The sequence below is a fragment of the Chionomys nivalis genome, chromosome 9 (assembly GCF_950005125.1).
Source record: "Chionomys nivalis chromosome 9, mChiNiv1.1, whole genome shotgun sequence".
In the NCBI taxonomy this organism is placed as follows: Eukaryota; Metazoa; Chordata; class Mammalia; order Rodentia; family Cricetidae; genus Chionomys; species Chionomys nivalis.
The window spans coordinates 56,086,562-56,112,392 of record NC_080094.1 but is presented as its reverse complement, the minus strand read 5'-3'; the positions used below and the strand labels follow the sequence as shown (position 1 = coordinate 56,112,392).

Here is a 25,831-nt window from a genome sequence, read left to right as displayed (position 1 = left end):
CAGTCTGCAAGTCTGTCTGTCTGTAACTGCTCCTCCCCGCCCCCTCCTTTCCCCCTCAAGTGTCAGCAGCCCCCTCACCCTGTCACATTGCACTAGCTAGCTCCTCGGGGTTGAGCCTAGTGGCACGTGCCTGGGAGCTACAGAGAGCTGGGGGGGGGGGGTGAGTCAGCAGAGGATCTGGTACTGAGTCAGCCATGGGACTGCTAAGGGGTGAGGACCCTTCTCCATGCAAAAGGTAATGGAAATCATGATGAAGAGGGAACCTGGCCCTGGCCTTATGGCACAACAGGGATGGAACCCAGGTGGCTTTCACCTGCCCAGCGCCCAGTGCCCAAGGGACAGCATCAACTCTTCCTCTGCATGTTCCCCGTGGCCAGAGAATAACTTCTCCCCAGGTCCTAGAGACAGTCCCGGGGGAAAGCAGCCCTTTTGGCATCAGACTGAAAACAGGCAAGTGAGTATCCAGACTGCTTGAGAAGTCATTCAGAGGATGCTTCAGAAGGCAGGAATGTACCCCCTTCCCATTCCTGGGCTGCTCGGTTCAACCGTGGCCTGGCAAGAGGAACCTGTGGTTTCATGGGTATTGACTGTGGCTGTTGCCCAGTGCGCTATGCTGGCTGTGATGGATACCCATGGACCTGGCTCGCTGAGGTCCCCTCAGTCTGGATTCTCACCCCCACAGAGTTCTAACCCCAGGAGGTAGACGGAAAGGGGGGAAAAAATAAGACTTCTGGCAGTGGGTTGAGGTCACGGAATTGCTCTGGGGTGTAGCTGCCCCACCCTGGTGGTATCCAATGTGGCTACGACAGGGAGGCTGGCCGGCAAATGCCAGGCTTTAGCAGTATAAATGAACACTCTTTAACTTTGCCCTGTAGTCAGGGACTGGTAGGGACCCCTGAGGTCAGGCCCTGAGAGGTACGGGGGAGGGCGTCCCTGTTCATTTTCCAAAGGCACAGGTGCTCAGTTAATGACATTTGTTGTAACTCTCTGATAAGAAAACAACCTCTTCCCAGAATCACCCCACCCTACCAGTCCCATCTGGGATTTGGGATGGAGCTGTAGGTGTTGTGAATGGTGGCCACAAGCCCTGCCTTCAGCAAGAGCTGGAGCCAACCACAGCAACAGCAGATCCCCCACTGTGAGCATGTGAGCATGTGTTCACTCTTCTTAAAGAGGCCCAGACAGCCTAATGGTTTGGGGTTACGAAGAGGGTGGGGTACACTTTTGTACTGCTGTCTTCTGCTCCGGCCCTGAGAGTAGAGACAAGGAAGGGCCACAGCTGTGTGAGAGCAGAGAAGGAGGAAATGACATCATCCCCCAATGGTTCTGGCAGCAGGGCCAGCAGATAGGGAGGCAACTCCTGTTTAAAGCCAGAGGCAAGGCCATTTTACAGGGCCCTAGAAGGCTCCCGAGGGACCCACCCCCATCTCCTTTCACGCAGCTTCATTTCAAAGGCCTTCCACTCCCCTGCCGACTTTTCCTAAGGGAGAAAAGAGGCCAACCTAAGGCAGGAAATTTCAGGTCAGAGGTCTTTGGTAGGTAGAGGAAGGAGAAAAAAATAAATAAACCACATCAATCCAGGAAAGAAAATGATGATGAACCCCTCAAACAACCCACCTGATAGGGGTGGGGTGCCAGAATGGAAGTGCCAGACCGAGACCCAGAAAAAAGGGTGGACCCAGGATCAGAGGTGGGAGAGAGAGCACCCGGGAAGCTAGAGTCTCCTTTGTCACTCCAGTGTTTGAGCAGCTGAGGAGCCACCTGTCATAGGCAGGAGGTGCGGGCAGGGGCTTTTGCAGCCACCCTGGAAGTAGCCACCCCCAGAGAGCTTCGAGGCAGCGCCAGGCTCGGCCTTAAGGAGCTGGCAACATGCTGCTCTCAAGGCAGGCCCGAGATGTGGCCTAGAAGCCTGTGCAGGGTGCTACATCAAGGCAGGAGGCTTGGATTGGATTCTGCTGGAGCCACAGGTCCAAGAGTAAAGATTCCAGGGAGTAAAGCCACGCCTCCAGGAAAGGAAAATGAGCTCCAGGCGGGGAGTGATTGGCGCACACTAGGAAAGGCAGAGGGGAGACCAGATCCAATTTCCTCTCTCTTGGCCCATGCTTCTTGGCCTTCAATGGGTACATAGCACTATGGATGGGATGGACAGAAGAAGCCACCTTAGAAAAAGACTTGGCTTCCAAGTGGGCTCTTTGTCCTGATGGTCTGCTCTCCCTGCCTTCATCCCGAGTATTGATTAGGGTCCTTTTCTTCAAGGGAATAGAACCATGTTTCAGAGAAGGGTGTGGACATCCTTGCTAAAATGTCTGAGGTGGTGGCATCAGAGGCGGCTCTCCTGGGTGTCTGCATTGTTCGTGAGTGGTTCCTGTGGACACAATTCCTTGGAGGCCTCACAGGCCCTCTCAGGCTGGTCCTCCGTTTCAGAGGGGAAGCAGGCCTTGAAGCAGGCCCTCACTGATTCCTTTACTTCAGTCTCCAGGCCCTTCATCCTGGCCTCGTACTCGGCCAGCGCCTTCTCCTGGAACTGAAGAAACAGTAGGGGCCACTACTTAGGTCAGGAAGGGGTCCTGCCCACCCCACCCCCAACCCTATGGAGTACTAAGATGCTTCGTCTACTCAGAGCTCCCGAGAGACTGGAGCAGATGGGAGTAGTGAAGCCCATCAGAGAACCTCCCAGGAGAAAGACCAATGAAAGAAACCCATATAGATATCTCATTTGAAAGGGCTCCGGGACACCATGAGAACCTGCCTGTGACCCTCTGGTCAGATGTGACGGTCCCCTTCCCTCACCTCCTGCCCAGAGCCACTGGGGTTGGGACCCATCCTACCCTAGAGCTCATTGGGTTCCACTGGGGCCAGGACAGGGATCCTTCTCACCTGCTTTTCCAGCTCCCGGATTTTCTCCAGGCAGGCCGTCTGCTTCCCTTCCAGCTTTTCCTGGTGCCGCTCCAGGGTCTCTGTCATCTGGGGAGGGGTAAAAGGCTAGGTTGGAAGCCAGTTCTAATCTCAGCTAGCCAGCAGTGAGACTCAGGACAAATTCCTTAACCTCTGGGAAGGGTTTTTTTTTTTTTTTTTTTTCCAATTTGTAAAATGAGGTAATAGTACTTGGCGCCAGGGACTGTGAAGGATTACATGCGACAATCACAGGAGGCACTTGGCATATACCGCACCGGACACAAGGTCAGGCCACAGGAGGTACAAGGCCTATATCACGCTGGGCACAAGGTCAGGCCACAGGAGGTGCAAGGCCTGTTCCTGTGGTCAGTGATGCCCAGGGAAGGAGCATGAGGTCCCTTCTAACAGAGCTGTCCTTCCTCTTTCCATTCCACGGCACCTCAGGAAGCCTTCCTCACCCACCCCATCCAATCTCATTCTTCCATGACTGGCTAACTCATGTTTTCCAGACAGTTCCCTTCAGACTGGCACCCCAGCCTGTATATACAGGCCAGGACCTCAGAGGACTTCCTCCCATTCCTAGCTGCATGGATGCTTCTGGACAACAAGCCATAAGGGCTCCAAGGAAGGACACCCACATAGCCACACACACCTATGTGGAGAGTATCTGGGAAGGATACAGCCCTACATACCTGCTTGATAGCCTGTACCACTTCCTGGATGTGGGAGCTGTTAATCTCTCTCTTGAGCCTGTTGATATAATTGGAGTTTTATATAGGGACCCTCCTGGGGGGAGGGGCAGAGTCCTAAGGGTTCGACAAATAAGAACTCAATTCTTGAAGGAGCAACAAGCAGAGAGACCAGCATGAAAGATGGAGGGAGTGGTACTGGGAGCCCTGGGGCCTACCTACTTCCTCCCTAAAACACACTGACTTAAAGGCCTTCTGAGTGCACACAGGTCGGAAGCACAGACGCCTAAGTGAACGGGCTGCTGTCCCCAGGTGTCATCTCCCCTCTTTGCCCACAGTTTCCCTTCCATTGTTCTCTCGGCATAAGCAGTGTTGGTATCTGTGTTTTGCCCAAGGGAGACTCTCAGAGATACAGCAGGGGGACCCACCAACTTGTTAAGGGCCAAGAGAGAGGCAGATATGTGGAAAGCAAGTTAGGATCCCTTGTAGGGAGACCCCCTTCTAGCTGGAGGAGGACCTGCTCAGCTGGGCCCCTCCTTCAGGGTTTACCTCTCTTGCACCACCTTGTCTGTGGTGACTTTGGTCATGGCCTGGATCCGTTCCAGCCTCTTGGCCTCCAGTCTTTTCTTCATCTCTTTGGTGTCACTGCAGGGAGACAGAGAGAAGGAGATATTCTGTGAGCTGCAGTCTTTGCCAGGAGGGAGGAACAGGCAGACATTGGAGGCGGTCTCACAGTTCTGAGGTCTCCTTGAAGGTCTTGAGTTCAGCAGCCTGTTTCTCTCTGGCCAGCTCCATCATCTTGGCGATTTGCTGCGAAGGAGGAAGGACAGGCTTAGTGAGAAGCCTTTGACGGTGCCGAAGGGGTGGGGTCGGTTGCTTCTGCCGCCGCCATGTCCCACACCTCGGTCACGTGCTGCTCCTTGCGCTTGAGGACAGAGCGGTACTGCTCCTCGCCCTGCTGCTGCAGCTCCTGCTCCAGCCTGTCCTTCAGTTCCTGCACGCGCGGGTCCGCAGCCTCGGGAAGCTCGCTAGGCGCCACCACGACAGTCTCCTCACAAGGCTGGATTCTGTGAAAACCATGTGGAAACAGGCCCTGAGCCAGGAGCCAATACTGGGAGGGGCGGAGGGGGGGTGGAGAACACCGTTGAATTCTTTACCTCTTCTTGCGGGAACCCTTGCCCGGGCGGATCTTGCAGGCAGCTCCTGGAGCACCGAGTTCTGCCAGCTGTGCGGTGCCACGCTGCAGCAGCTCCTCCCAGCGCCGGGCTCCACGCCGCTCCAACTCTCGAAGCTCCTTCTCATGTCTCCGCTGCAACTTCACCACGCTCTTTAGTTCCTGCAGCTCCTCCAAGCTGGCTGTCTGTGGCTCTGAAAAGTACATAGCTATGGCGTCAAGCTGCCTAGAGCTTCCTCCCTGCCCTGCTGCCCCACCCGCAAGGTTCCAGGCCCACCTCCCAGATCCTATCCCAAGATCACAGAGCTCAGCCGGCCTTACCTGCCACTTCTTTGGTAGCTTCCTCCTTGGCCTTGGCCCCAGGTGCTGTAAGAGTGCAGGTGCCTTGGATAAGGCACCTCCGTTTGGTTCCTGCAGGCTTGCAGTTTGCGCCCTCTGCAACTATCCCTTTCTAGTGCTGAGGCTCCAGACCTGGATCTTACCTCCCCAGATGAAAACGGTAGTCCCTGGGGATTATGAGTGCAGTGGGAGAGGTGGAGAGCAATACACCAGGCAGGTGGACCCGGAACTACCTACCTGTAGACCCGTTGCCGGCCGGGACTGAAGCCCCATTGGACTGTCTGGCAACAGGAATCACGGATGAGAAGGGCTTCTGGGTGAAGACAGCCTGTCAGAAAGGCGACTCGAACATCCCTCCCTGAGCAGGGGACGCTGCCCCTCCCCACTCATCCCACAGCTCCTGGAGGCTTTTGGCAGTAGTCTAGGTAACACAGACCTCAGGCAGACTTCCTGTCACCTCCTTGAGCTTCATGGACTTCTTATCATGGGCATTGAAGTACTTGATGGGGTTAGCGAGAGCCACAGTCAGATCTGGGAAGCACAGGACACAATCGGCCTGGTACATATGAAGCTGGACCTGGAAAGATCCGCCTACCACCCTTTCTTGTTCCCCGTGATATACTGGCTTAATAAAGGGAGAGCGAATGAACAGTGTGGGGCCCCTGGCACGCCACATGTCTCCTACCTGCCCACGTGTCAGGCACATAGTCCTTCATCTCCAAGAAGACAAAGAGGGCAGGCATGGTAAGAGGCATGTTGCTCTCACTGCGCAGGCACAAGTGGTGGTATCCTATTGAACAGGACGAGGGGGATGGCAGCCGTAAGTCTGCCCAGGACTGCACACAAACAGCACTTAGGATGTCTGGCTTTAGAGTCAAACGCCAGGGTCCTAAGCCTAAGGTGATGCTTCCCTACGATGTGACTTTGAGCAGGTTAGGCTAACTCTCTGGGTTCTCATCCATCTGCCTCGTGTGTTTATTATGAGAATGTGTTGTAAGCTCCTCACACGTTTTATTAATGTATTTACTGTGTGTGCGTGCACGCAAGCACAGGCGCATGCAGAGGTCAGAGGACAGCTTGTGGGAACTGGCTCTCTCCTTTCACCGTGTGTGGCCCGGGGTCAAACTCAGATCATCAGGCTTAGCAGCAAGTGCCTCTACCCGCTGAGCCACCTCCTCAGCTCCTCTCACACATTCTAAGTGCCCGTGGATGCCAGCTGCTCAGGAATCTGTAACAGTGGCTCAAAAAAAGCTTGGGCATTCTGTTAGCTGGGCAGAGTTCCCACGGGTCAGGTTCCTGGAGAAAGCATTCCTGTCCCACTCCTTAGACAAGATGGTGAGGCCACAGAGACCTTGCTTGAAGCCCCCCCACACCTCTAAATGGGATATACTGGTCTCATCTCAGAGTCTCGGCAAGTCGTTAAGAGGTCCATTCCTTACCAGAACGCAAGGCATTGATAGGGATGATTCGGTGTCCAAGAAATCTGTTCCCTTCTTCCATCACAGCTATCCTAAGGGAGGCCAGTTCAGGCAGCAAGATCTAGAGGTAATTTATGACAGGAAAGGCTGAGGAGTGGACACGGGGGAGCCTAGCTTCCCTTTGCCGCTGTCTCCAGAAGTCTCTGTGCCAGGGTGAGAACCTGGCAGTCTTACTAGAATGGTGAGGATAGGCGGAAGCCATGCCCTATGGCACATACAGGTATCTTACAGTTTGTGCCAGGTTCACACGGGGAAAAGGGCTCGATATGAAGCCCAGGACAGTGATCCCCGTGCAAACAGCCCTTGGCAGCTTTGCCAACCAGTGTCCAAGCAGACAAAAGAACCTCACCATCCCCTTACACTGGGTAGGAAGTTCATGTTTCCATCCCTAATCCTAATGAGTACACACTCTCCCCCCCCCCAGCACACATGCGTGCTTGCGCATGCATGCACGCACGTACATGCGCGCACACACACACACACACCTAATGAACTTGAGTTTGGGACATCTGAAAGTCAGAAAGCCATAGAGGAAGGACAGAGAGAGGAAATGGTGGGTCAGGAGCCCCTCTCCCGTTGTTTCCTCTTATCTGTAAGCAAAGGCTGAGAACTAGGGACAAGCTCTAATGCCAACCCCATCCCCAGCACCTTCTCAAAGACAAAGGGCTCCTCTTTCCAGACAGGATTGATGGAGTTAGTAGTAGGTGACAGTTTGGTGCGATAGCGCCTCTTAGGGTCCCCTGGGAGGCCAAATATTTCCACTTCCACATAGGTACGAACACTGCGTTCTGACAGGAACTGCCCAGAGATCACCTAAGGGTGAGGACCCAGGGGAAGCCAGCATTAGATACCCCGCTTAGGTTGGTTTCTAAGACAAAGACAGGCCTTTGTCTCCATAGGGCTAAGTACCTATCGTGGGTATTAAGAAAATCCCCTTTCAGCCCTGGCCATCAAATAAAAGCTGTGTGACTCAAGATTGACAGCCAAGCTTTAAGGACCTGGGTGCTTCTGGACCACAGGGGAGAGGTGGGCCACCTCAGACAAGAAGGGAGCGACGGAACATTTTCCCCCTGGTTTGGAGCCTGGGCTCCTGCTGCCCAGCATGGACCAGTCCCTCTCCCCTCCCCCACTGGAACCTCAGCCCTTCCCTTGGTTTCCATGGGGACCAAGAGGCAGACTCCAGTGTTGAGGAGGAGGCAGTTTCCAAGGCAACTTGCTACTGCACGAACTGGCTGGGGCTGAAGTCTTCAGGATATCAGGGAAGGGGGTTGGGGCAGAGGGGTGGGCTTCTAGGCTTTCCTTCTCCAGAGCCCAGCCCTCCCAGCCGCTGGTCAGCCCTGGGCCTTGCCGTAATGGAAAGGGTGGTGGCTACCACCACATCAATGCGGTCCACCGAGAAGGGGTTGAACTGCTTGTCCAGTCTGCGCATGAACTCATGCTTCAGGAGGTATCCACTCTGCCCGTTGAACTCAAACAGTGCCATGTTCTGCTGCATTGGCAGGTCTGGGGGTATGAGAGGGCACTGTGAGGAGGGTGGAGCCTGGATTCACTCTCAGGCTCTTTCCAATGCTTTCAAGCCTTGCTTGCCTTGGGAATGGGGACATTTGGGTAGATTACGAGGGTGAGACTTTCTCATGTCCCATCCCAGGTCCTTGGGAGTATCTAGCCTCTCAGGAAGGGAGTCCTCAGCCTAGAGTCAGCAAGGAGCAACGCCATGACTGGGCTACAAACTCACAGTGGACCTGGGATAGCTGGCACAGGTGTTTCCAAAAACACAGCCAAACAGAGCCCCTAGAACCCATGCCAGCCTTGGTGACTTACGTATGTTCTGATAGATGAAGAGCTGACCAGGCATGAGGGAATACTCCCCTCCCCAAAATGCTCGCATACCACAGCAAGCTCCCAGAGCCTACCCAGACACCATACTGGTATGCGTCAAAGATCCCCCAGGGAAGGGATAAAGATGGTCTAGACAGGGCCTGGGGAGAGTTCTCCGAGTCTAGGAGGGCTCTTACCCATTGTTTGGAAATTGAGGGCAACCATCTGGCACCCAGCATTCCAGAACATCTGGGGCATGTAGTTGGAAGAGTCCATGCGTGTGCCCTTGGGGTACACTCGGCTCATCTGGCGTTTATTGTAGCTGTTGCTGAGTATAGGATCTGGCCTAGGTCACTTGCACCAGCAGGATCCCAGGCCCACCCCGCAAGCCCCATCCCACCAGGGACCTCGGCTGGTGAAGCCTCAAGGATACTCCACAAACTGCATCGAGGCCTTGGAGAGCAGCTCATAGGCCTTGAGCTCCGTGAAGGAAGAGATGACATAACTTCTGTTCTTCTCTATTCCAGGGAGGAAGGGAAGGGAGGTCCACATTAGGCTGTTCTCTCTCTCTCTCTCTCTCTCTCTCTCTCTCTCTCTCTCTCTCTCTCCTTCTCCCTCTCTGGACTGGGTTTCTCTATGTAGAGTCCCAGCTGTTCTGAAACTCAGTATGTAGTTTCTGATTCAGAGATCCACCTGCCTCTGTCTCCCCAGTGCTAGGATTAAAGGTGTGCTCTCCCAGGAACTCTTACCTCCAGTACTGGGGCTCCTAGACTTGGGGCAGCATTTGGTATAATTTAGGCCTGGGAACCGCAAAACTTTAGAAAACTCCAGAAGCCCCAGACAGGCCTGGCTAAGGTGGCCTGTCATAACGATCTGCCTGTCACTGACACACTCCAGAACATTGCATCTGCTGCCAAGTTCTTCAGTCCGATGCTGGGAGCCATTGCCACTTAAACAAGCCCTTTGTCTGACTCCTCCACTGAGTATTTATAGACAAGAACCTTAGTGCAAGGAGGGGGCAGGTCCCCCTTCCTTTCGTCCCACTCACCAGGCCACTCTTGAATGAGGGCAGCCCTTGCCTGATCCCAGCCTGCTCTCTCTCCCTCGTTTTCCTGTACTAACATACGTACGTGAAGAGAACTCAAAGGAGATGAACTTGGTGGGTTGGATGTAATTGACCAGGCTGGACATTTCCTCATAAGCTGTCACCTCCAAGCCTGCTGTGCCCTAGAGATCAAGCAGGGGCGTGACTCTGAGTGGTGGCACCCAGACTGCAGTCCATGCCCACTGGAGAGCATCACAGTGGAGACGGCAGAGGGATTGTCCCCACACACCTCATCCGACTGCATCTTCTTTATCTCTTCTTCGTCTAGGCTTCCTGACTCTTCCTCTTCCTCCTCGTCCACCTCCTCCTCTGCCTCAGTCCGGTCCTCACCAGTCCACACTGCCACACACAGTTCTGTTAGCGCTGACTCTCCACAAACCCCACCCCATCCTTGTAACTCACGCACCCGTGTCGTCCTCTATGGGGACACTAGACAGGCTGTTGCCCTCAGCCTCCCCACTAGGCTTCTGCTCATCAGGGGAGCTGGGGGATGCTGGACCAGAAAACTGGTTCTTCTTATTCTTAATGAGAATCTTGCCCCGGAGGTCCTCAGGGCTGGGCAGAGGGATGCCAGGTTTCAGCTGTGGAAAGGGGAAAGGGTGGGCACCATTGCCTCTTTTGTGGTGTGTGCTCGCTACTCCAAACTGTGTCTCTCTGGTGCGGACCTGTCTGTTGGCTCACTTCCCACCATTCTCGGGTCCTGAATTCCCACTTGACCCGTTCCTTGGCAGTCATGTCTCTTTTACCCGTTCCTTCTAACTAGAATATGCTTTCCCCATGCTCACTGAGCCTTTGTCAGCTTCCAGATTTCACCTTAACCATCACATCCCTCCAGGAAGTCTTCCCTGATCCCCCTAACTCTGGAGCATTGTTTCCCATAGCAACCGCTGGCTGTAATTGGCCTGGATGCTTGTCCATCTCCTCATGAAAGAGGGTCAGAAACCTGGGCAGCGACGGGAGAGTTCAGCTTTGTTTTATTTTGTCTTGTTTGTTTGTTTGTTTTAGGTAGGGTCTCACTATGCAGCCCCAAATGGCATGAAACTTGAGATTTTCCTGTCTCGGGCACTTCTTCTTGATAAATGCCAGCGCTAGGAGACCCTTAATTCTAGCATACTCTCTGACACATGGTAGGTGACAGGAGCCCAGACTCACAATCCAACCAAAGAAATTCAAGTGTCTCTCCCCTCCTGACCCAGTTCCACCTTTCCCCAGATTCAGATGCCACCCCTCTCAAGACTGCACTCACAGGAAATTTTTCCAGGGGTTCCGTGAGTAGGGTGTCTCCAAACATGGTCCTGCAGTACTCTGCCATCTTAGCCTGTTGGCGGGGTCTGATAGTAGTGAGCAAAAGTAAAGGCAGGGGTTAGTTGCTTAGCGCCAATTCTCTTGCCCCTCATTTGTGCCCTGATGGCTCAGATCAGGGGCCCAGGAAGCAGGGGAGGGAGGGACACAGGAAGGAGAAGCTGAAGTCCTAAAGGAGGCTGTATTGAGACCAAAGAGCCCGGGACGGTGTGGATGGGGTACGGGCACGAGAGGCTGTGGCGCAGATGGAGAATGAGGCTGATGTGGCCTGGGTACGCACGAGTCCACGTGGTTTTCAAACGACAAGATGACAGGATAGGGGGAGGTCTTAAAGGCACTCTCTGCGATGGCCTCGATTGCTTCCTGGAGGGAAAAGGAACTCTGTAAAGAGGGTCTCCCCTCCCTGTGCTGCCCCTCCCCATAGTGCCTCCCTCAGTTTCAGCAAAGGCTGAAGGTAGCCACTGTGGCCTCGAAGCAGCTTGAGGCCTTCCAGAGAGAGTCCCTGCCCTTGGCTTTACTCCCCTAACTTCCGAAGGCTTCTCCTCGGCCCCTTTTATTGCAATCGCTCTCCATATCCCAAGACCCACCTTGAACAAGATATCTGTGGTCATGGTGAAGCCATGGGTGATGATGGGCTCCTCATCAGGGGGCTTTCCCTTCCAACAGTCTAATTCCACACAGCGGCAGCCAGACAGCAGCACCTGGCGGTACATCTCAGCCGAGGAGAGGCCTGAAAACTGGCCAGCTGAGCAGGCGGAGAGAAGGGGTGAGGATGTCACTCCCAGCCAGCCTAGTCCCCTCACAACCTCACAGTCTGTCCCATGAGCGAGCAAGCATCTGTGGAGAATCCAGAGCCTAGGACCCACCTGTCAGGTAGGTGTTGTGGGAGGAGTTGATAAAGTAGTGATTCAGGGGCTGTGTCATGTCCTGGTGGAGCAGCAGTGCATTGTGGTCCAGCATACTGTTCTCTGGGCCACAGAGAAACCAGACCATGCCCTCTGGCGACAGCTGGCCTGCGAGACAGTGGACAGCAAGCAGTCATGGCTGCAGCTCAGCTCCCAGGGCGGGACTAGACTACAAGAAGTAGGGGTTCCTCGGTCCTCACCCCTCTGCACATTGATGCCGCTGGGCTCGTACTTGTCGATGAGGGCCTGCACCTGCTCAGGCCGGGCCGGTGGGAAGAGCAAGGAGTTGAGGCGAGAGTCTCGCTGCTTCTGGTTGATGAATTTGGTCAGGTGTTCCTTGGTCATGTAGGGTTTAGCTTTAGCGTGGCTGCAGGTCCGGAGAGGGGCACAGATGTTGTCTTTGGACCTAGAGGTTCTTCTCTTGGAAGGGAGGAACTGCCTTCCTTAACACCGCTCCATGCCCAGCCCAAGGAACTCACTAAGAAGTGAAGATCTCGTCAATTTCTGGCCGAGGACAGAGACTCATGAGGAAGCTCTTGTATACAGACTCTGGGAAGTCCTCAGGATTGATAGCGTCATTCTGGAAGAAACATCACCTTGTTATCCTTTATCTCAGCTGCTCAGAGCTAAGACTCACCACAACCTACCCCCAGCTCTGGGAAAGGTGGCCTGGTCAGACAGAGTCCTCAAGGTACATAGGCAGCAATCACAAGGGCACACACATCTCAAGGGGCTTGCCAGTACCAGCTAGCTGGCTTGCTTTGGTGATGATTTTGGATAGTGGCTAGCTAGTTCTGTAGCTGGAATGGGATTGGAACTAAGTGTGAACTTAAAGATGATAAAATGAGTTGCCCTCCTATACACAAAGGATAAGGAAGCAGAGATGGAAATCAGAGAAGCATCACCCTTCACGATAGCCACAAATAGCATAAAATATCTTGGGGTAACTCTAACCAAGGAAGTGAAGGATCTATTTGACAAGAACTTTAAGTCTATGAAGAAAGAAATTGAGGAGGATACAAGAAAATGGAAGGATCTCCCTTGCTCTTGGATTGGGAGGATCAACATAGTAAAAATGGCAATTCTACCAAGGGCAATTTATAGATTCAATGCAATCCCCATTAAAATCCCATCAAAATTCTTCACAGATCTTGAGAGGACAATAATCAACTTTATATGGAGAAACAAAAAACCCAGGATAGCCAAAACATTCTTATATAATAAAGGATCGTCTGGAGGCATTACCATCCCTGACCTCAAACTCTATTACAGAGCCTCAGTATTGAAAACAGCTTGGTATTGGCATAAAAACAGAGAAGTTGATCAATGGAACCGAGTAGAAGACCCTGATTTTAACCCACAAACATATGAACACCTAATTTTTGATAAAGGAGCTAAAAGTATTCAATGGAAAAAAGAGAGCATCTTCAACAAATGGTGCTGGCAGAACTGGTTGTCAACCTGTAGAAGAATGAAAATAGATCCATATCTATCACCATGCACAAAACTTAAGTCCAAATGGATTAAAGACCTCAATATTAGTCTGAACACACTGAACCTGATAGAAGAAAAAGTGGGAAGTACTCTACAACATATGGGTACAGGAGATCACTTCCTACGTTTATCCCCAGCAGCACAGACATTAAGGACAACATTGAATAAATGGGACCTCCTGAAACTGAGTAGCTTCTGTAAAGCAAAGGACACTGTCACTAAGACAAAAAGGCAACCCACTGACTGGGAGAAGATATTCACCAACCCTGCAACAGACAAAGGTCTGATCTTCAAAATATATAAAGAACTCAAGAAACTAGACTTTAAAATGCTAATTAACCCAATAAAAAAATGGGGCACTGAACTGAACAGAGAATTCTCAACAGAAGAAATTCAAATGGCCAAAAGACACTTAAGGTCATGTTCAACCTCCTTAGCGATAAGGGAAATGCAAATTAAAACAACTTTGAGATACCATCTTACACCTGTTAGAATGGCTAAAATCAAAAACACCAATGATAGCCTTTGCTGGAGAGGTTGTGGAGAAAGGGGCACACTCATTCATTGCTGGTGGGAATGCAAACTTGTGCAACCACTTTGGAAATCAGTGTGGCGATTTCTCAGGAAATTTGGGATCAACCTACCCCAAGATCCAGTAATACCACTACTGGGAATATACCCAAGAGATACCCCATCAAATGACAAAAGTATCTGTTCAACTATGTTCATAGCAGCATTGTTTGTAATAGCCAAAACCTGGAAACAACCTAGATGCCCTTCAATGGAGGAATGGATGAAGAAAGTGTGGAATATATACATATTAGAGTACTACTCAGCGGTAAAAAACAATGACTTCTCGAATTTTGCGTGCAAATGGATGGAAATAGAAAACACTATCCTGAGTGAGGTATCCCAGACCCAAAAAGAGGAACTTGGGATGTACTCACTCATAATCGGTTTCTAGCCATAAATAAAGGACATTGAGCATATAATTTGTGATCCTAGAGAAACTAAATAAGAAAGTGAACCCAAAGAAAATCGTACAGTCATCCGCCTGGAGAGGGGAAGTAGACAAGATTACAGGGCAAAAACTGGGAACTTGCGGGGGAGGTGGCATGGGGCAAAGGGGAAATGGGATGAGAAACATGAGAAGGGGAGGATGGGAGGAGCTCGGGGGATTGGGATGGTTGGGATATAGGAAGGGTGGATACGGGAGCAGCGAAGTATATATCCTAACTAAAGGAGCCATCTTAGGGTTGGCAAGAGACTTGACTCTAGAGGGGTTCGCAGGTGTCCAGAGAGATGTCCCCAGCTGGTACCTTGGGCAACTGAGGAGAGGGAACCTGAAATGACCCTATCCTATACTGATGAATGTCTTACATATCACCTTAGAACCTTTATCTGGCGATGGATTGAGGTAGAGACAGAGACTCAATTTGGAGCAATGGTCTGAGCTCTTAAGGTCCAAATGAGGAGCAGAAGGAGGGAGAACATGAGCAAGGAAATCAGGACCACGAGGGATGCACCCACCCACTGTGACAGTGGATCTGATTTATTGGGAGCCCACCACCAAGGCCAGCTCGTTTGGGACTGAATAAGCATGGGTTGAAACTGGACTCTCTGAGCATGGCGGACAATGAAGGCTGATGAAAAGCCAAGGACAATGGCACTAGGCCAGAAATGGCTCCATAGGTAAAATGCTTACCATCAAATCTGATGACCTAAGTTCAATCCCAGGACCCACATAGTAGAGGGAGAAAACCAATTCCTATCTCTAGATGTCACAGATACCTCAATGTCTCCAGGTAAAGGAGCTGTTGATTCTACATGGCACGGCTGTGTAAGCCCTGTCAAGCATCACTCTGATCTGACATTTACACACGAATGACAGAATCAGTTTGTTCATCTCAACAAAAGCTGAACCTTCAACTAGCTATGGATGGAGATAGAGACAGAGACCCACACTGGAGCACCAGACTGAGCTCCCAAGGTCCTAATGAGGAGCAGAAGGAGGGAGAACATGAACAAGGAAGTCAGGACCACGAGGGGTGCACCCACCCACTGAGACAGTGGGGCCGATCTATTGGGAGCTCACCAAGGCCAGCTGGACTGTGACTGAAAAAGCATGGGATAAAACCGGACTCTCTGAACATGGCGGACAATGAGAACTGATGAGAGGCCAAGGACAATGGCACGGGGTTTTGATCCTACTTCATGTTCTGGCTTTGTGGGAGCCTAGCCAGTTTGGATGTTCACCTTCCTAGACCTGGATGGAGGGGGGAGGACCTTGGACTTTCCACAGGGCAGGGAACCCTGACTGCTCCTGGGACTGGAGAGGGAGGAGAAGAGGAGTGGGGGGAGGGGAAGAGGGGCGGGAGGAGGGGGAGGGAAATGGGAGGCGGAGGAGGCAGAAAATTTTTTTTCAATAAAAATAAATAAATAAATAAATTAGACTATTAAAAAAAAAAGATGATAAAATGTCCTAAGCAAAGGACGCTGCTTTCCTGTCTGAGTACCAGGCTTTCTTTTCTTTTTCCCTTCCTAAGTGAAGGACAAATTATCTGAAGAAACTGTTTGGACATAAACAAATGTGCGCCTGATAGCAGAGCCCTGAAATATGAGAAGAAAAAACTGACAGAGCTGGAGGGAGAAAGAAAACAATTCAACAGTAGCAGAGTATTTGCCTAATATGCATGAGACCCAGCACACACACACACATGCACACACCACACACATACACACACATATACATAAACACACACACGCACACACACCACACATACATACAAACATATACATAAACACACACATGCACACACACCACACACATACATACACATACAAACATACATAAACACACACCACACACATACATACATACATATACAAACATATACACAAACACACACATGCACACACACCACATACATACACATACAAACATACATAAACACACACCACACACATACATACATACATATACAAACATATACACAAACACACACATGCACACACACCACACACATACACATATACACACACACCACACACATACATACACATATACATAAACACATACACGCACACACACCACACATACATACAAACATATACATAAACACACACATGCACACACACCACACACATACATACATATACAAACATATACATAAACACACACACCACACACATACACATATACATACACACCGCACACATACATACATATACAAACATATACATAAACACACACACCACACAAAACACATATACACACACCACACACATACATACACATACAAACATATACATAAACACACACAACACACACCTACACATATACACACACACCACACATACATACACATACAAACATATACATAAACACACACAGACCCACACACATACATACACATATACATAAACACACATATGCACACACACCACACACATACATATATACATACACACCACACACATACATATACATAAACACACATATGCACACACACCACACAATACACATATACATACACACCACACATATATACACACACCACTCACCCACATACACACCACACATACATACACATATACATAAATACACATATGCACACACACCACACACATACACACTACACACATACACATATGCATACACACAAATGCACACACACACCACACACACATAAACCACACACACACAAACAAATGAAACGCAAATAATTGGGAAAACCAAAAGAGACACACACAGTGATAAAAAATCAACTTCATCAAAATTTAAAATATGTATGCTTATAAGGATATCTCCAAGAAACTGAAGGCTAGCCTGAGCTAAGAAAGGAAAGAAGGGAGGGAGATTGAGAGGAAAAGAGAGAAGGACAGATAATCCACAGAATGAGATAAAATATTTACAAACCAATTGTCTGTTAAGTGACAATTCAACAACCAGAAGACAACCCAAAGGATGAGGGGATGGCTTGACCGTTCAAGCACCTGCTGAGCAAGCATGGGGGACTGACTCAGATGCCCAGCAGCACGTAAACACTGGTCTCAGTGCTGTAGCCCCAGGGTTGAGAATGGGCAGATCCCTGAAGCTCATTGCCAGCCAGCCAAACATAAGTTCCAGGGCCAATCTTATTCAAAAAATAAGATGGAAATTGGAGAGATGGCTCAGTGGTTAAGAGCCAATAGCGACCTTCCTGAGGACCTGAGTTCGATTCCAGGCACCCACATCAGATGGCTCACAGCTGCCTGAAATTGCAGCTCTATAGGGCTCTCATGCCTCTGACCTCTGAGGGCAGCTGCACTCCCGGGCACATATCCTCACACAGACATATACACACAATTTGAAAAATGAATAAAACTTTAAAAAGTAAGATGGAGAGTGATCAAGGACACCTGACATCGACCTCAACCTCCACACATGTACAAACTCACACGCATACACACATACACACACGCATACACACATGCATACACCATAAACACACTTGCATACAAAAATTTAAATTACATATAGATGACGAATTTAAAATGATGTGTCTGCAAAGGAGATGTGGAAACAATCAAAAATTACACAAAAAATGTTCACACATCACTGGTTATTAAGTAAATACAAATTAAAATCACAATGAGATACCATTTCTTTCCCATTAGGACAGTATAAACAGAAGGTGGAGGGTAGCGGTATTGGTGGGCTGCGGGGAGATTGAAACCTTTATTCAATGCTGGTAAGAAAGTAAAATGGTGCAGCCACTCTAGATAAGTTTTTCAGTTCCTTAAAATGGTAAATATAGTCACCCTATAACTGAACAATTTCACCTGAATGTGTGTATCCAAGAAGGCTGAAAGCAAAATCATGACAAATTGCGTAGAGAGGCATTATTTATAATAGCCCAAAGTGGGGAGAAACCAAGACTCTGTCAACATGGAATATAATACTGCAATATAAAAAAAAAGAAGCGCTGATGCTACCATGCGGACAGATCTTAAAAACACTGTGCGGAGTGGATAAAGGCCAATCAAAGGCCACAGATTGTACGAGTCCCTTGACATAAAATATCCAGAGACGGAGAATCTGCAGAAATAAAAAGGGAAGCAGGCGGATAGTGCACACAGTCCCTGTGCTTTTCATTGTGTTTCTCCAGAAAACAAAACAAACGTTAAGTGCCCGGGAGGTGAGGGTCTCCCGCAGCCCAGCTCTGCCTCCGAAGCTGTCTGTGACCTCTATTGGGACACACAGGAAGCAGACCAATAAGGACACAGCTAGGATTGGGGGCTCAGGAAAGAAGGTGGGTGGGTGTTACTAGATGCAGGCAAGCGGTAAAAACTGTAAGGACCACCTCAGGAGTCCAGCCCACCTTCTCCTCTGCCTCAGCCTTGGCTCCAGGGTGACTGGCTGCATGTGGGGTTACCAGTGCTGTAGAAGCTGGGCCTCTAAGGGAGTATTCCTCGTGTGGCTCATAAGGATAGATGCTTAGAGTCTCAGTTTCACTCATTTCTACTGCCCTAAATTCTTGCCGGGAGAAATGTTTCACGGGGTGAGGGCTGTAATTACACAAGGGCACTGGCCAAGGTGGACAAGGGCTTGAGGACAAACACCACTCCCAGAGCCAGGTTTGAACCTTGGCCATGGGCCGCATCTACCCAGAGAGCTCTGCTTTTTGTAAATCACATAAGACATCTCATGGGGTGACCCTTTCTGACTTGTAATTAAAAATTAATTGCTTAATTAAAAAGAAGCGGGAGATGTGTTTCTGAATTGAGCTGAAGTCTGTGCCCGGGCAGCTTCCTCCCTTGGCCCTGCTCCTCTCCCCCAGCATCCCGCAGAGCTGGTCCCTTCCTGGAACTGTCAGATCCCAAGGTCTCTCTCCTGTCCCTCTTGACCCCGTCTTGTTCCCCGGACGATGAGAGCATCCTACTTCCATTCCAAGGCTAGAAGACTTGCCGTGTCTGCTGCTGTCCCCAGCACTGCCTCTAGCACTCCTGGAGGCCAGGACCGGCTCTGAACCCAGCACTGCACCCGCCTGCCTAGTGTCTGCTGCCAGAGGTTCTGGGTTAGTTGGCTTTGAGAGCTATTGACAGGATAGTGATGCCATTTCTGCCTCCCTATCCATCACTATCCCTGCCCATGTTGTTGTTGTTGTTGTTTTCTGGTAGGAGCGAGAATTAGGAGATTGTCTGGGGGTGGAGAACTACTCACCTTGCCCTTCGCAAGGTGACAAGCACTGAGGGCGGCTTCTACGCGTTTGCGGTCAGCAGGAAACATCTGGAAAAAACTGAGGAGGCAAAGAAAAGTCCCAGGCAGCAGAGAAGTCTTGCCTAGGAAGGGAAGGCCTGGGGAGCTGGGCGGCAGCCAGCGGGAAACGCAAGAGACTCACTTCTTCACGGGAATCTTTCCTTCAGGATTGAGCTGCATTTTAAGCTTCACCAGGCTGGAGGGAGAGACAGCAGTCCCTCAGGCTGGGGGTGGGCAAGCCAACCCCTTGAGCTCAGACAAGCACTTACATTTTGTCTAGGAAAGTGCTGCGGGGAGCGTTGGCTGTCATCGGGTGTTTGGTGAGAGTCAGTACATCCTCGGCCCAGTCCTGCAGAACACACAGCCCAGAAGTCACGCTCCCGAGCACAGGTGCCCCTGAGTCCCTCGACCCAGGCCGGTGACTCTCGCGGGAGGGCCAGGCTGTCCCGAGTACCAACACTCTACCCCTGTGTTGCCCGTGCACCTTGCCCACGTTCTCCTTGTAAGAGACAAAGTTGTGGAAGGTGAGGTCCACCATGTCGGGGCCCGACACCACCGTGAGGGCTTTCAGCAGGAAGTGGTTATCTGGGAAGTCCATGTTGAAAACCTCCCTGAGTTTCTGGCTCTGAGGAAAGCAAGGACACATCGAGGGTCAGAGGTGAGCTCTCAGTCTTGCCCAACAGGTCTTTCGCTTTATCTCCTCATCTGCCACTTGAACTGCAGGCCACTGGGACAGAATGGGCCGTGGAACCTAGGAACTGGGAACCATAGGCCTCAGTATCCCCCTGCCCCTGCCCCTGCCCCTGGCTCCAGCAACTGCCATGGGAAGGGGAGGCCCATAGGGAGAGATTGGCTAAGACAGTGGGACCTGGGAATTCTGGGAATTTTGTTTGAGGAAAGATTCTTAGCTCCCTAACTCAGGAAATCCTGCTTCCTACTGTTAATCGCTTCAATCTTCTTACTAGCTTTAGGAAAATGTAGGCAAAGCAGTTACCAAGCAGTGGGGAGCAATGAGTAGAAGAAACACCTCCCAGACAGTCTGGCATAGTTAGGGACAGGGATTGGCTCCTACTCCATCCCTGCCATCTCCACTGTGCCCGCTTCTCATGCTCAGTCCCCAGGCGAGCTGAGCAGCCACCACACCGATCTTCCTTGGCCTGAGCTAGAATCCTTGCTGCCCAGCAGCCCAGGACCCAGTCACCTAGTCCCACAGATGGGCGCCCCACCCCCAGGAGAAACTTATTCTTTACCCTGGTAGCCACTTCTGGGCCCACTTACCTTGGGTGTCTTGGCAAACTTGCCAAAGCGAGTGTCCCGGATGCTCGTGATATCCAGAAACTCCATCTCCTGGCAGCAGTTCCCAGCAAAGCAAGGTGGGGACACAAAAATCAAGTTGAGAATGAAGACCGGAGTGGCGAGAGCTTCCACACCCCTTCGGGTCCTAGCTGCTGCCTTCTCTATAGGCCAAGGCACCTCGAGACTATCTGGACCCTCCCCTCCCTTCCTGCTCTCTGCTTCTCTCCCTTTATGGGGGATCTTCTACTCCTTGACCCGGTCCTTCTCTGGGATAAGAGCTGCAGCCTGCGCCATCTTCCATCCCTGGAATCCCCCAGGCCTTCTTCTGTTGTTCTGTCTGGCTGCTGAGCCTGTCCTCTGAGTGCTGGGCTCTGATATGCCCTGGAGCCACCCATAAATCATTGTCTTTCAGCTCAGCAACCAGTCTTTCCCCACGCTCTCCAGGGCTAGTATTCTAACTCAGGACTAAGGTCCCAGGCAGCCACGGAGCCAGGTGGCTGCAGCTTCCCTCCCCTGCCCATGAGAGCCCCAGGAGCTTCTCTCCCAGGCCACTCTCTACTCCCCTTCATCCATGCCTCCCCGCTATGCCACCCGGGGTCTAGCAGAGTTCGTTGGTTCAGTTGGAGCTGAGGGCCATGTTGGGTAGAATCTTACCTTACTCTGATATGTCCAATATAAGTAATAGCCCTTGGGATCCACACGGAGGATAACTGGGGAGGCAATTGAAGTTTCCTGTAGAGAGAAAGGCCAGCTCTTTGCTTGGAGATCTCAGGCCAAGTTCCCTGGCCCAGGCCAAGGATTCAGAGACCGTGTCCTTCCTAGAAACTTGAAGACATTTCCTGTCATTCTCTGAGCTAAAGGTGTGTAGGGGGCAGGCCTTGAGGATGGGAGATAGAATGGGTGGAGGAGAGATGGCACACTTTCTGGGCCCCAGCGATGCCTCTATCTCTCCGTGTTCTCAAGGGTCATGACTCCACCAAAGCTCTCCCTAAGATTCTTTGCTACTGTCTCAGAAAGCTTGGCCCACTGGGAGCCAAGAACTTGAACTCCAGCTTTCACAGCCAAGGCCCTGTACAATACAGCAGCGGACCTGCTCCTCAGAAGTGCTTCCATCCAACCGTGAGCACGGCCTACCCTCCCATCCAAAGAACCCAGAGAGACTCCAAGTTCCTTCCCACCTCCAAAGTGAAGTACTCAGAGTCTGAACTGTCTTCAAAGGCCAGCCCACACCTCGCTCCTTCAGAAAAGGCTTTTCCTGATGTGTGTTGTTGTTAATATGTGGAGTGTGTGGTCAGGAACTGGTTCCCAGGTGTAAAGACACACCTAAGAAATCCCTTTGAACTCAAGGACCCCGGAGCAGTGAGCCTTGAACTTGGAGTTTGCAGAACAGGTACACGAATGAACGAGTGAGCTGGCCTTCTGAATTCCTACTCCCCTCACAGAGTACATAGGCCACCTTCTATTTTATAGTCTTTGAGAACATAAACAAGACATTACATCTGAAGATTCCAAGAATCCATGATTATTGCTGCTGATGCACCAGAACAAATATGGGGTCTGCCAAGAAAATGATACAAGAAAGATTCCCACATTAGAGGTCGTTAGCGCATGGGGGAAATATTTTGTCAAATGGCTGATTTGGAAAAGCTGTACAGTGAGTTGTGGGTTCTTTCCTTCCCGTGGGAAGGTGAGCAGCACTCTCTGACCTGAAGACTCTTTCGTGTGGAATAAAGGAGACTGGGAAACCCAGCAGGTGCCAGGTGGGCTGCCTCTGAGTGCCAGTCGTGGTCCTCTGGGGTGAGAGTTCATCCTCAGAACTTGCTGGGGCAGCAAGCGGTGTATTTGCTGGACCCAAAGTGGACTCATGGGTGAGGGATGGGTGATGGGCCCAGTGTTTCACGGAGAAGAAACTGGTTATGGGAACTGAAGAAGTAATTGTGAGATTTCAACCAAAAGTCATGGAAAAGATTACCAGAGGAAGAATAAGTTGTTTTGTTTTTTAGATTGAACTTCTGGATGTTTATTGGAGGGGCTTTGCATTTCATAATTTTTCTTTTTTTTAAATTGTTTTAATTGAGCTATATATTTTTCTCCACTCCCCTCGCTTCCTCTCCCCCTCTTCTACCCTCTCCCATGATCCCCACACTCCCAATTGACTCAGGAGATCTTGTCTTTTGAAGAATAAGTTTTAAGGTCTATCAGGCTTAGAGATTCTAGCCAGTCGTTGACAGTGTGTATTCAAGAATGAACCCCCACATCTCCCTGTGTCCCACTTAGAAGGACCTATAAAAGAAAGCTGAGAACCCCACCATCGGCCTTCCTAGGGAGCTGAGAACCCCACCATCGGCCTTCCTAGGGAGCTGAGAACCCCACCATCGGCCTTCCTAGGGAGCTGAGAACCCCACCATCGGCCTTCCTAGGGAGCTGAGAATCCCATCATCGGCCCTTCCTAGGGAGCTGAGAATCCCACCATCGGCCTTCCTAGGGAGCTGAGAACCCCACCATCAGCCTTCCTAGGGAGCTGAGAACCCCACCATTAGCTTTCCTAGGGAGCCTGCGGTTGTCCTCACCTAGTCCTGGAAGAAGGAGAATAGAATACAATGCTGAAACAAGGTTGGGTTTCACTTCTCATTTGTTTCTGGAACAGGACTGGGTTTTGTGGGGACCGTCAGACTATTGTCCAAGGCTGAAGGTCAAGTCTGATAGCTTGCTGAGTTTCTTCCCATAGCTAAGAGAAGTTTTCCCTCTAAAAACGGTTTTGAAGGGGCCGTGGGAGACTAAACAGAGTCAGGTGTGGTTGTATCCTTTGTATCCTTTACACTACGGTTATCAATCTAGTGGGCTATATCCCTTTCGTAAACTAACTTGGCTCAAAGCAACCCAAGAACAGAACCAGCCTCATGGGTCATGTGTCCTGAGACCAGGCCTGGGACATTCCTGCTCATGCAAGTCAGGATCCAGGGATCACACAGTACTCTGGCTTGGGGAAGTGAATAGGTCAACCAGCACACGGACTGGAGAGAGAGAGAGAGAGAGAGAGAGAGAGAGAGAGAGAGAGAGTGCCACACAGCATTCCCTACCTCTAGCGACCCATTGGCCACTCAGGTTATACACAATGTCAGAGGAACTGAGAGCAGTCACTTCACTTTTCACTGTGAGTCACCTCTCTCCTTCCATAGACTCCTAAGACATGCCCCATCACCTCCATGTCACCACCATGCTAATTCCACGCCACACCAACCAAAACACTTCCAGGGAAACATCACATCCCAGGGCATCATCCCCATAGTTTGAGCAACCAGATGCCTTAACCTAGCATGGCCCCAGAGGCTCTAAAACTCAGATTCCCCTTATTGCAACAGAGGAACCAGACGAGCCAATTCAGGGAGCTGAAGTAATACTTGTAGGTAACCTCCTGAATGCCATGTGCTGTTGGAAACCCCAAGCTTTTCTAAGGCTAGTCTAGGGCTCTCTTAAGGGGGCCTAGCCTCCCTGAAGGACAGCCTATTTATTTATTTATTCATTTATTTATTTCTTCGTAGATCATGAGAGGCTGTGGTTAGTGGCAGCGTTTTCAGGGCCCAGAAGGACCAGAGGCCATTTAGGAAGGAACAGACTCAGTGGACTGGGGTACAATGCCGTCTTCCCCTTCCCCGTAGACAATTTACAGGTAGTAGCAAGTAGAAGGCTGAGTTGAGCCACCAAGGGGAAGCAGAAGTCAGCAGCTTCCTTTCCATGCTCCAGAACCTTTAGCTTCAAGTTTCCAACTGGGTCCACAGCCCTTTTGTGACTACCCCCCATAGTAACAGCTTCCCTGGGACAAGACACATCTTATTCTGCGGACTGGGGTGGTCGAGCTGGTTATGGGCCTTCTGCCAGAGCAAACTTGGGGTATCTGGGCTGGGAAGAGGGCCCAGCTGACTTCTTTTCTTGCCCTTGCAAGGCTCGGGATGTCTCTCTGTGTGTGTGTTTCCCTGCCAACTCTGAATTTACTAGAAACAAACCTTCAGGGATTTGAAAAAGGGCAGATCAGGACCAAAGAGATTACCTTTTCTGCTCCTGTGCCCCCCCCCCACACACACAGATGCACGCACGCACACGCATGAACACACACACAGGCACACAGTCTATCTCCTCTTTCCCAGACACACAGGCTCCCCGGTAGCAGTCAAGGACACCACCCTCACCCCAGACTTGTTTATCTAGGCTGTTGTGCCAGCTGCCTGGCCAAGCCACACAGGCGCCTGGATGCTGGGAGAGAGACATAAACCAAGCTACCCGTTCTGCAGAGCACCCAAGCTACCCAGCACCCACCACCCCCATGGCCCATCCGTACTTACATCGTCCCATTTGATGAAGCGTTCCCCTTGGCTCAGGTACGCCTTCACGACAGGGGGTGACAGGACAGGGTTGAGCAGTGACATGATGTTCAGTGTTTCTCTTTGGAGAGGTTGGGTAAATACCAGCAGACAGGAGGGAAGGAAGGAGGGTGAACAGGAGGGGAAGCTAGACTGGGCTCACATGGCACCCGCCCGGCACTGGTCCGGAAGTCAGCACGCTCTTATAGCCTGCAGGGTGTCAGTGGCTGGATGCAGGACTCAGAGCCTCAGGCAGGGATCTGGTCGATCTGCCTTGTAAATGAGCCTCCTCCTCTGTCTGAAATAGGGGGCTGCTATAGCTTCTTCTGCCCAGGGGGCTGGGCTCCTCTCCTGGGAGTCCCTCCCCACCCTCTGCCTCAGCACTTCCTGTTCTGGGCTTCCTTAGCTGGGCTGCTGTGAACTGAGGGGCAGGTCATGCGGTCTAGAAGTCCTGAGGCCAGGGCCTCTGCTACAAGGAGAGTCTCTCAGATTTGACCCAAAACAGCTTGGAGAGAGTGATGCGAGGCGTTGGACGGTAGGAGATGCCATTCTAGAGCCTTGGAATGAGGTGGAACACAGAGAGGGCTCTAGGAAGAGGGTCCTCACAGAGCAGGGTGGGAGCACACTGGAGGTGGGAGTCAGGGATGGGCCAAGGCCCAGCTGGCATCGAGTGTTTTGAATAAGCAAAGTTACCCGAGCACCCAGCTCCTCTTTCTCAACGCTTCCTCCCAATGAAA

At 51.0% G+C, this 25,831-nt stretch overlaps 1 protein-coding gene across 5 annotated transcripts; it reads right to left on the bottom strand.

Annotated features, from left to right (window-relative positions):
* Positions 1-1,418: 1,418 nt before the first annotated feature.
* On the bottom strand, positions 1,419-25,442 carry Plcb2 (phospholipase C beta 2). 5 transcript variants are annotated; one of them, XM_057781424.1, is made up of 32 exons: positions 25,077-25,442; positions 21,391-21,468; positions 20,719-20,787; positions 19,925-20,065; positions 19,710-19,789; positions 19,583-19,636; positions 19,405-19,480; positions 12,185-12,285; positions 11,906-12,072; positions 11,667-11,813; positions 11,388-11,545; positions 11,081-11,163; positions 10,745-10,829; positions 9,905-10,079; positions 9,728-9,837; positions 9,524-9,620; positions 8,827-8,911; positions 8,591-8,715; positions 7,924-8,078; positions 7,224-7,388; positions 6,537-6,636; positions 5,783-5,887; positions 5,534-5,628; positions 5,335-5,425; positions 5,080-5,142; positions 4,742-4,952; positions 4,486-4,651; positions 4,318-4,394; positions 4,134-4,229; positions 3,588-3,645; positions 2,878-2,964; positions 1,419-2,524 (listed from the first exon to the last, which is right to left on the bottom strand). In XM_057781424.1, exons 1-32 carry the CDS (start codon positions 25,158-25,160, stop codon positions 2,321-2,323), a joined length of 3,588 nt encoding a protein of 1,195 aa, XP_057637407.1. In that variant the 5' UTR covers positions 25,161-25,442; the 3' UTR covers positions 1,419-2,320. The 5 variants fall into 5 exon arrangements, with proteins under 5 accessions (XP_057637407.1, XP_057637410.1, XP_057637409.1 ...); XM_057781427.1 differs by having other exon boundaries at positions 5,080-5,124; XM_057781426.1 differs by having other exon boundaries at positions 5,335-5,410.
* Positions 25,443-25,831: the final 389 nt, after the last annotated feature.

Excerpts from the sequence above, each read along its gene's own strand:
- Plcb2 (XM_057781424.1), bottom strand. The coding sequence starts at position 25,160 with ATGTCACTGCTCAACCCTGTCCTGTCACCCCCTGTCGTGAAGGCGTAC. Across the intron at positions 9,621-9,727 it reads AGAAGATGCAGTCGGATGAG|GGCACAGCAGGCTTGGAGGT; the intron begins GTGTGTGGGGAC and ends CTTGATCTCTAG. Across the intron at positions 5,888-6,536 it reads TATCAATGCCTTGCGTTCTG|GATACCACCACTTGTGCCTG; the intron begins GTAAGGAATGGA and ends CCTGTTCAATAG.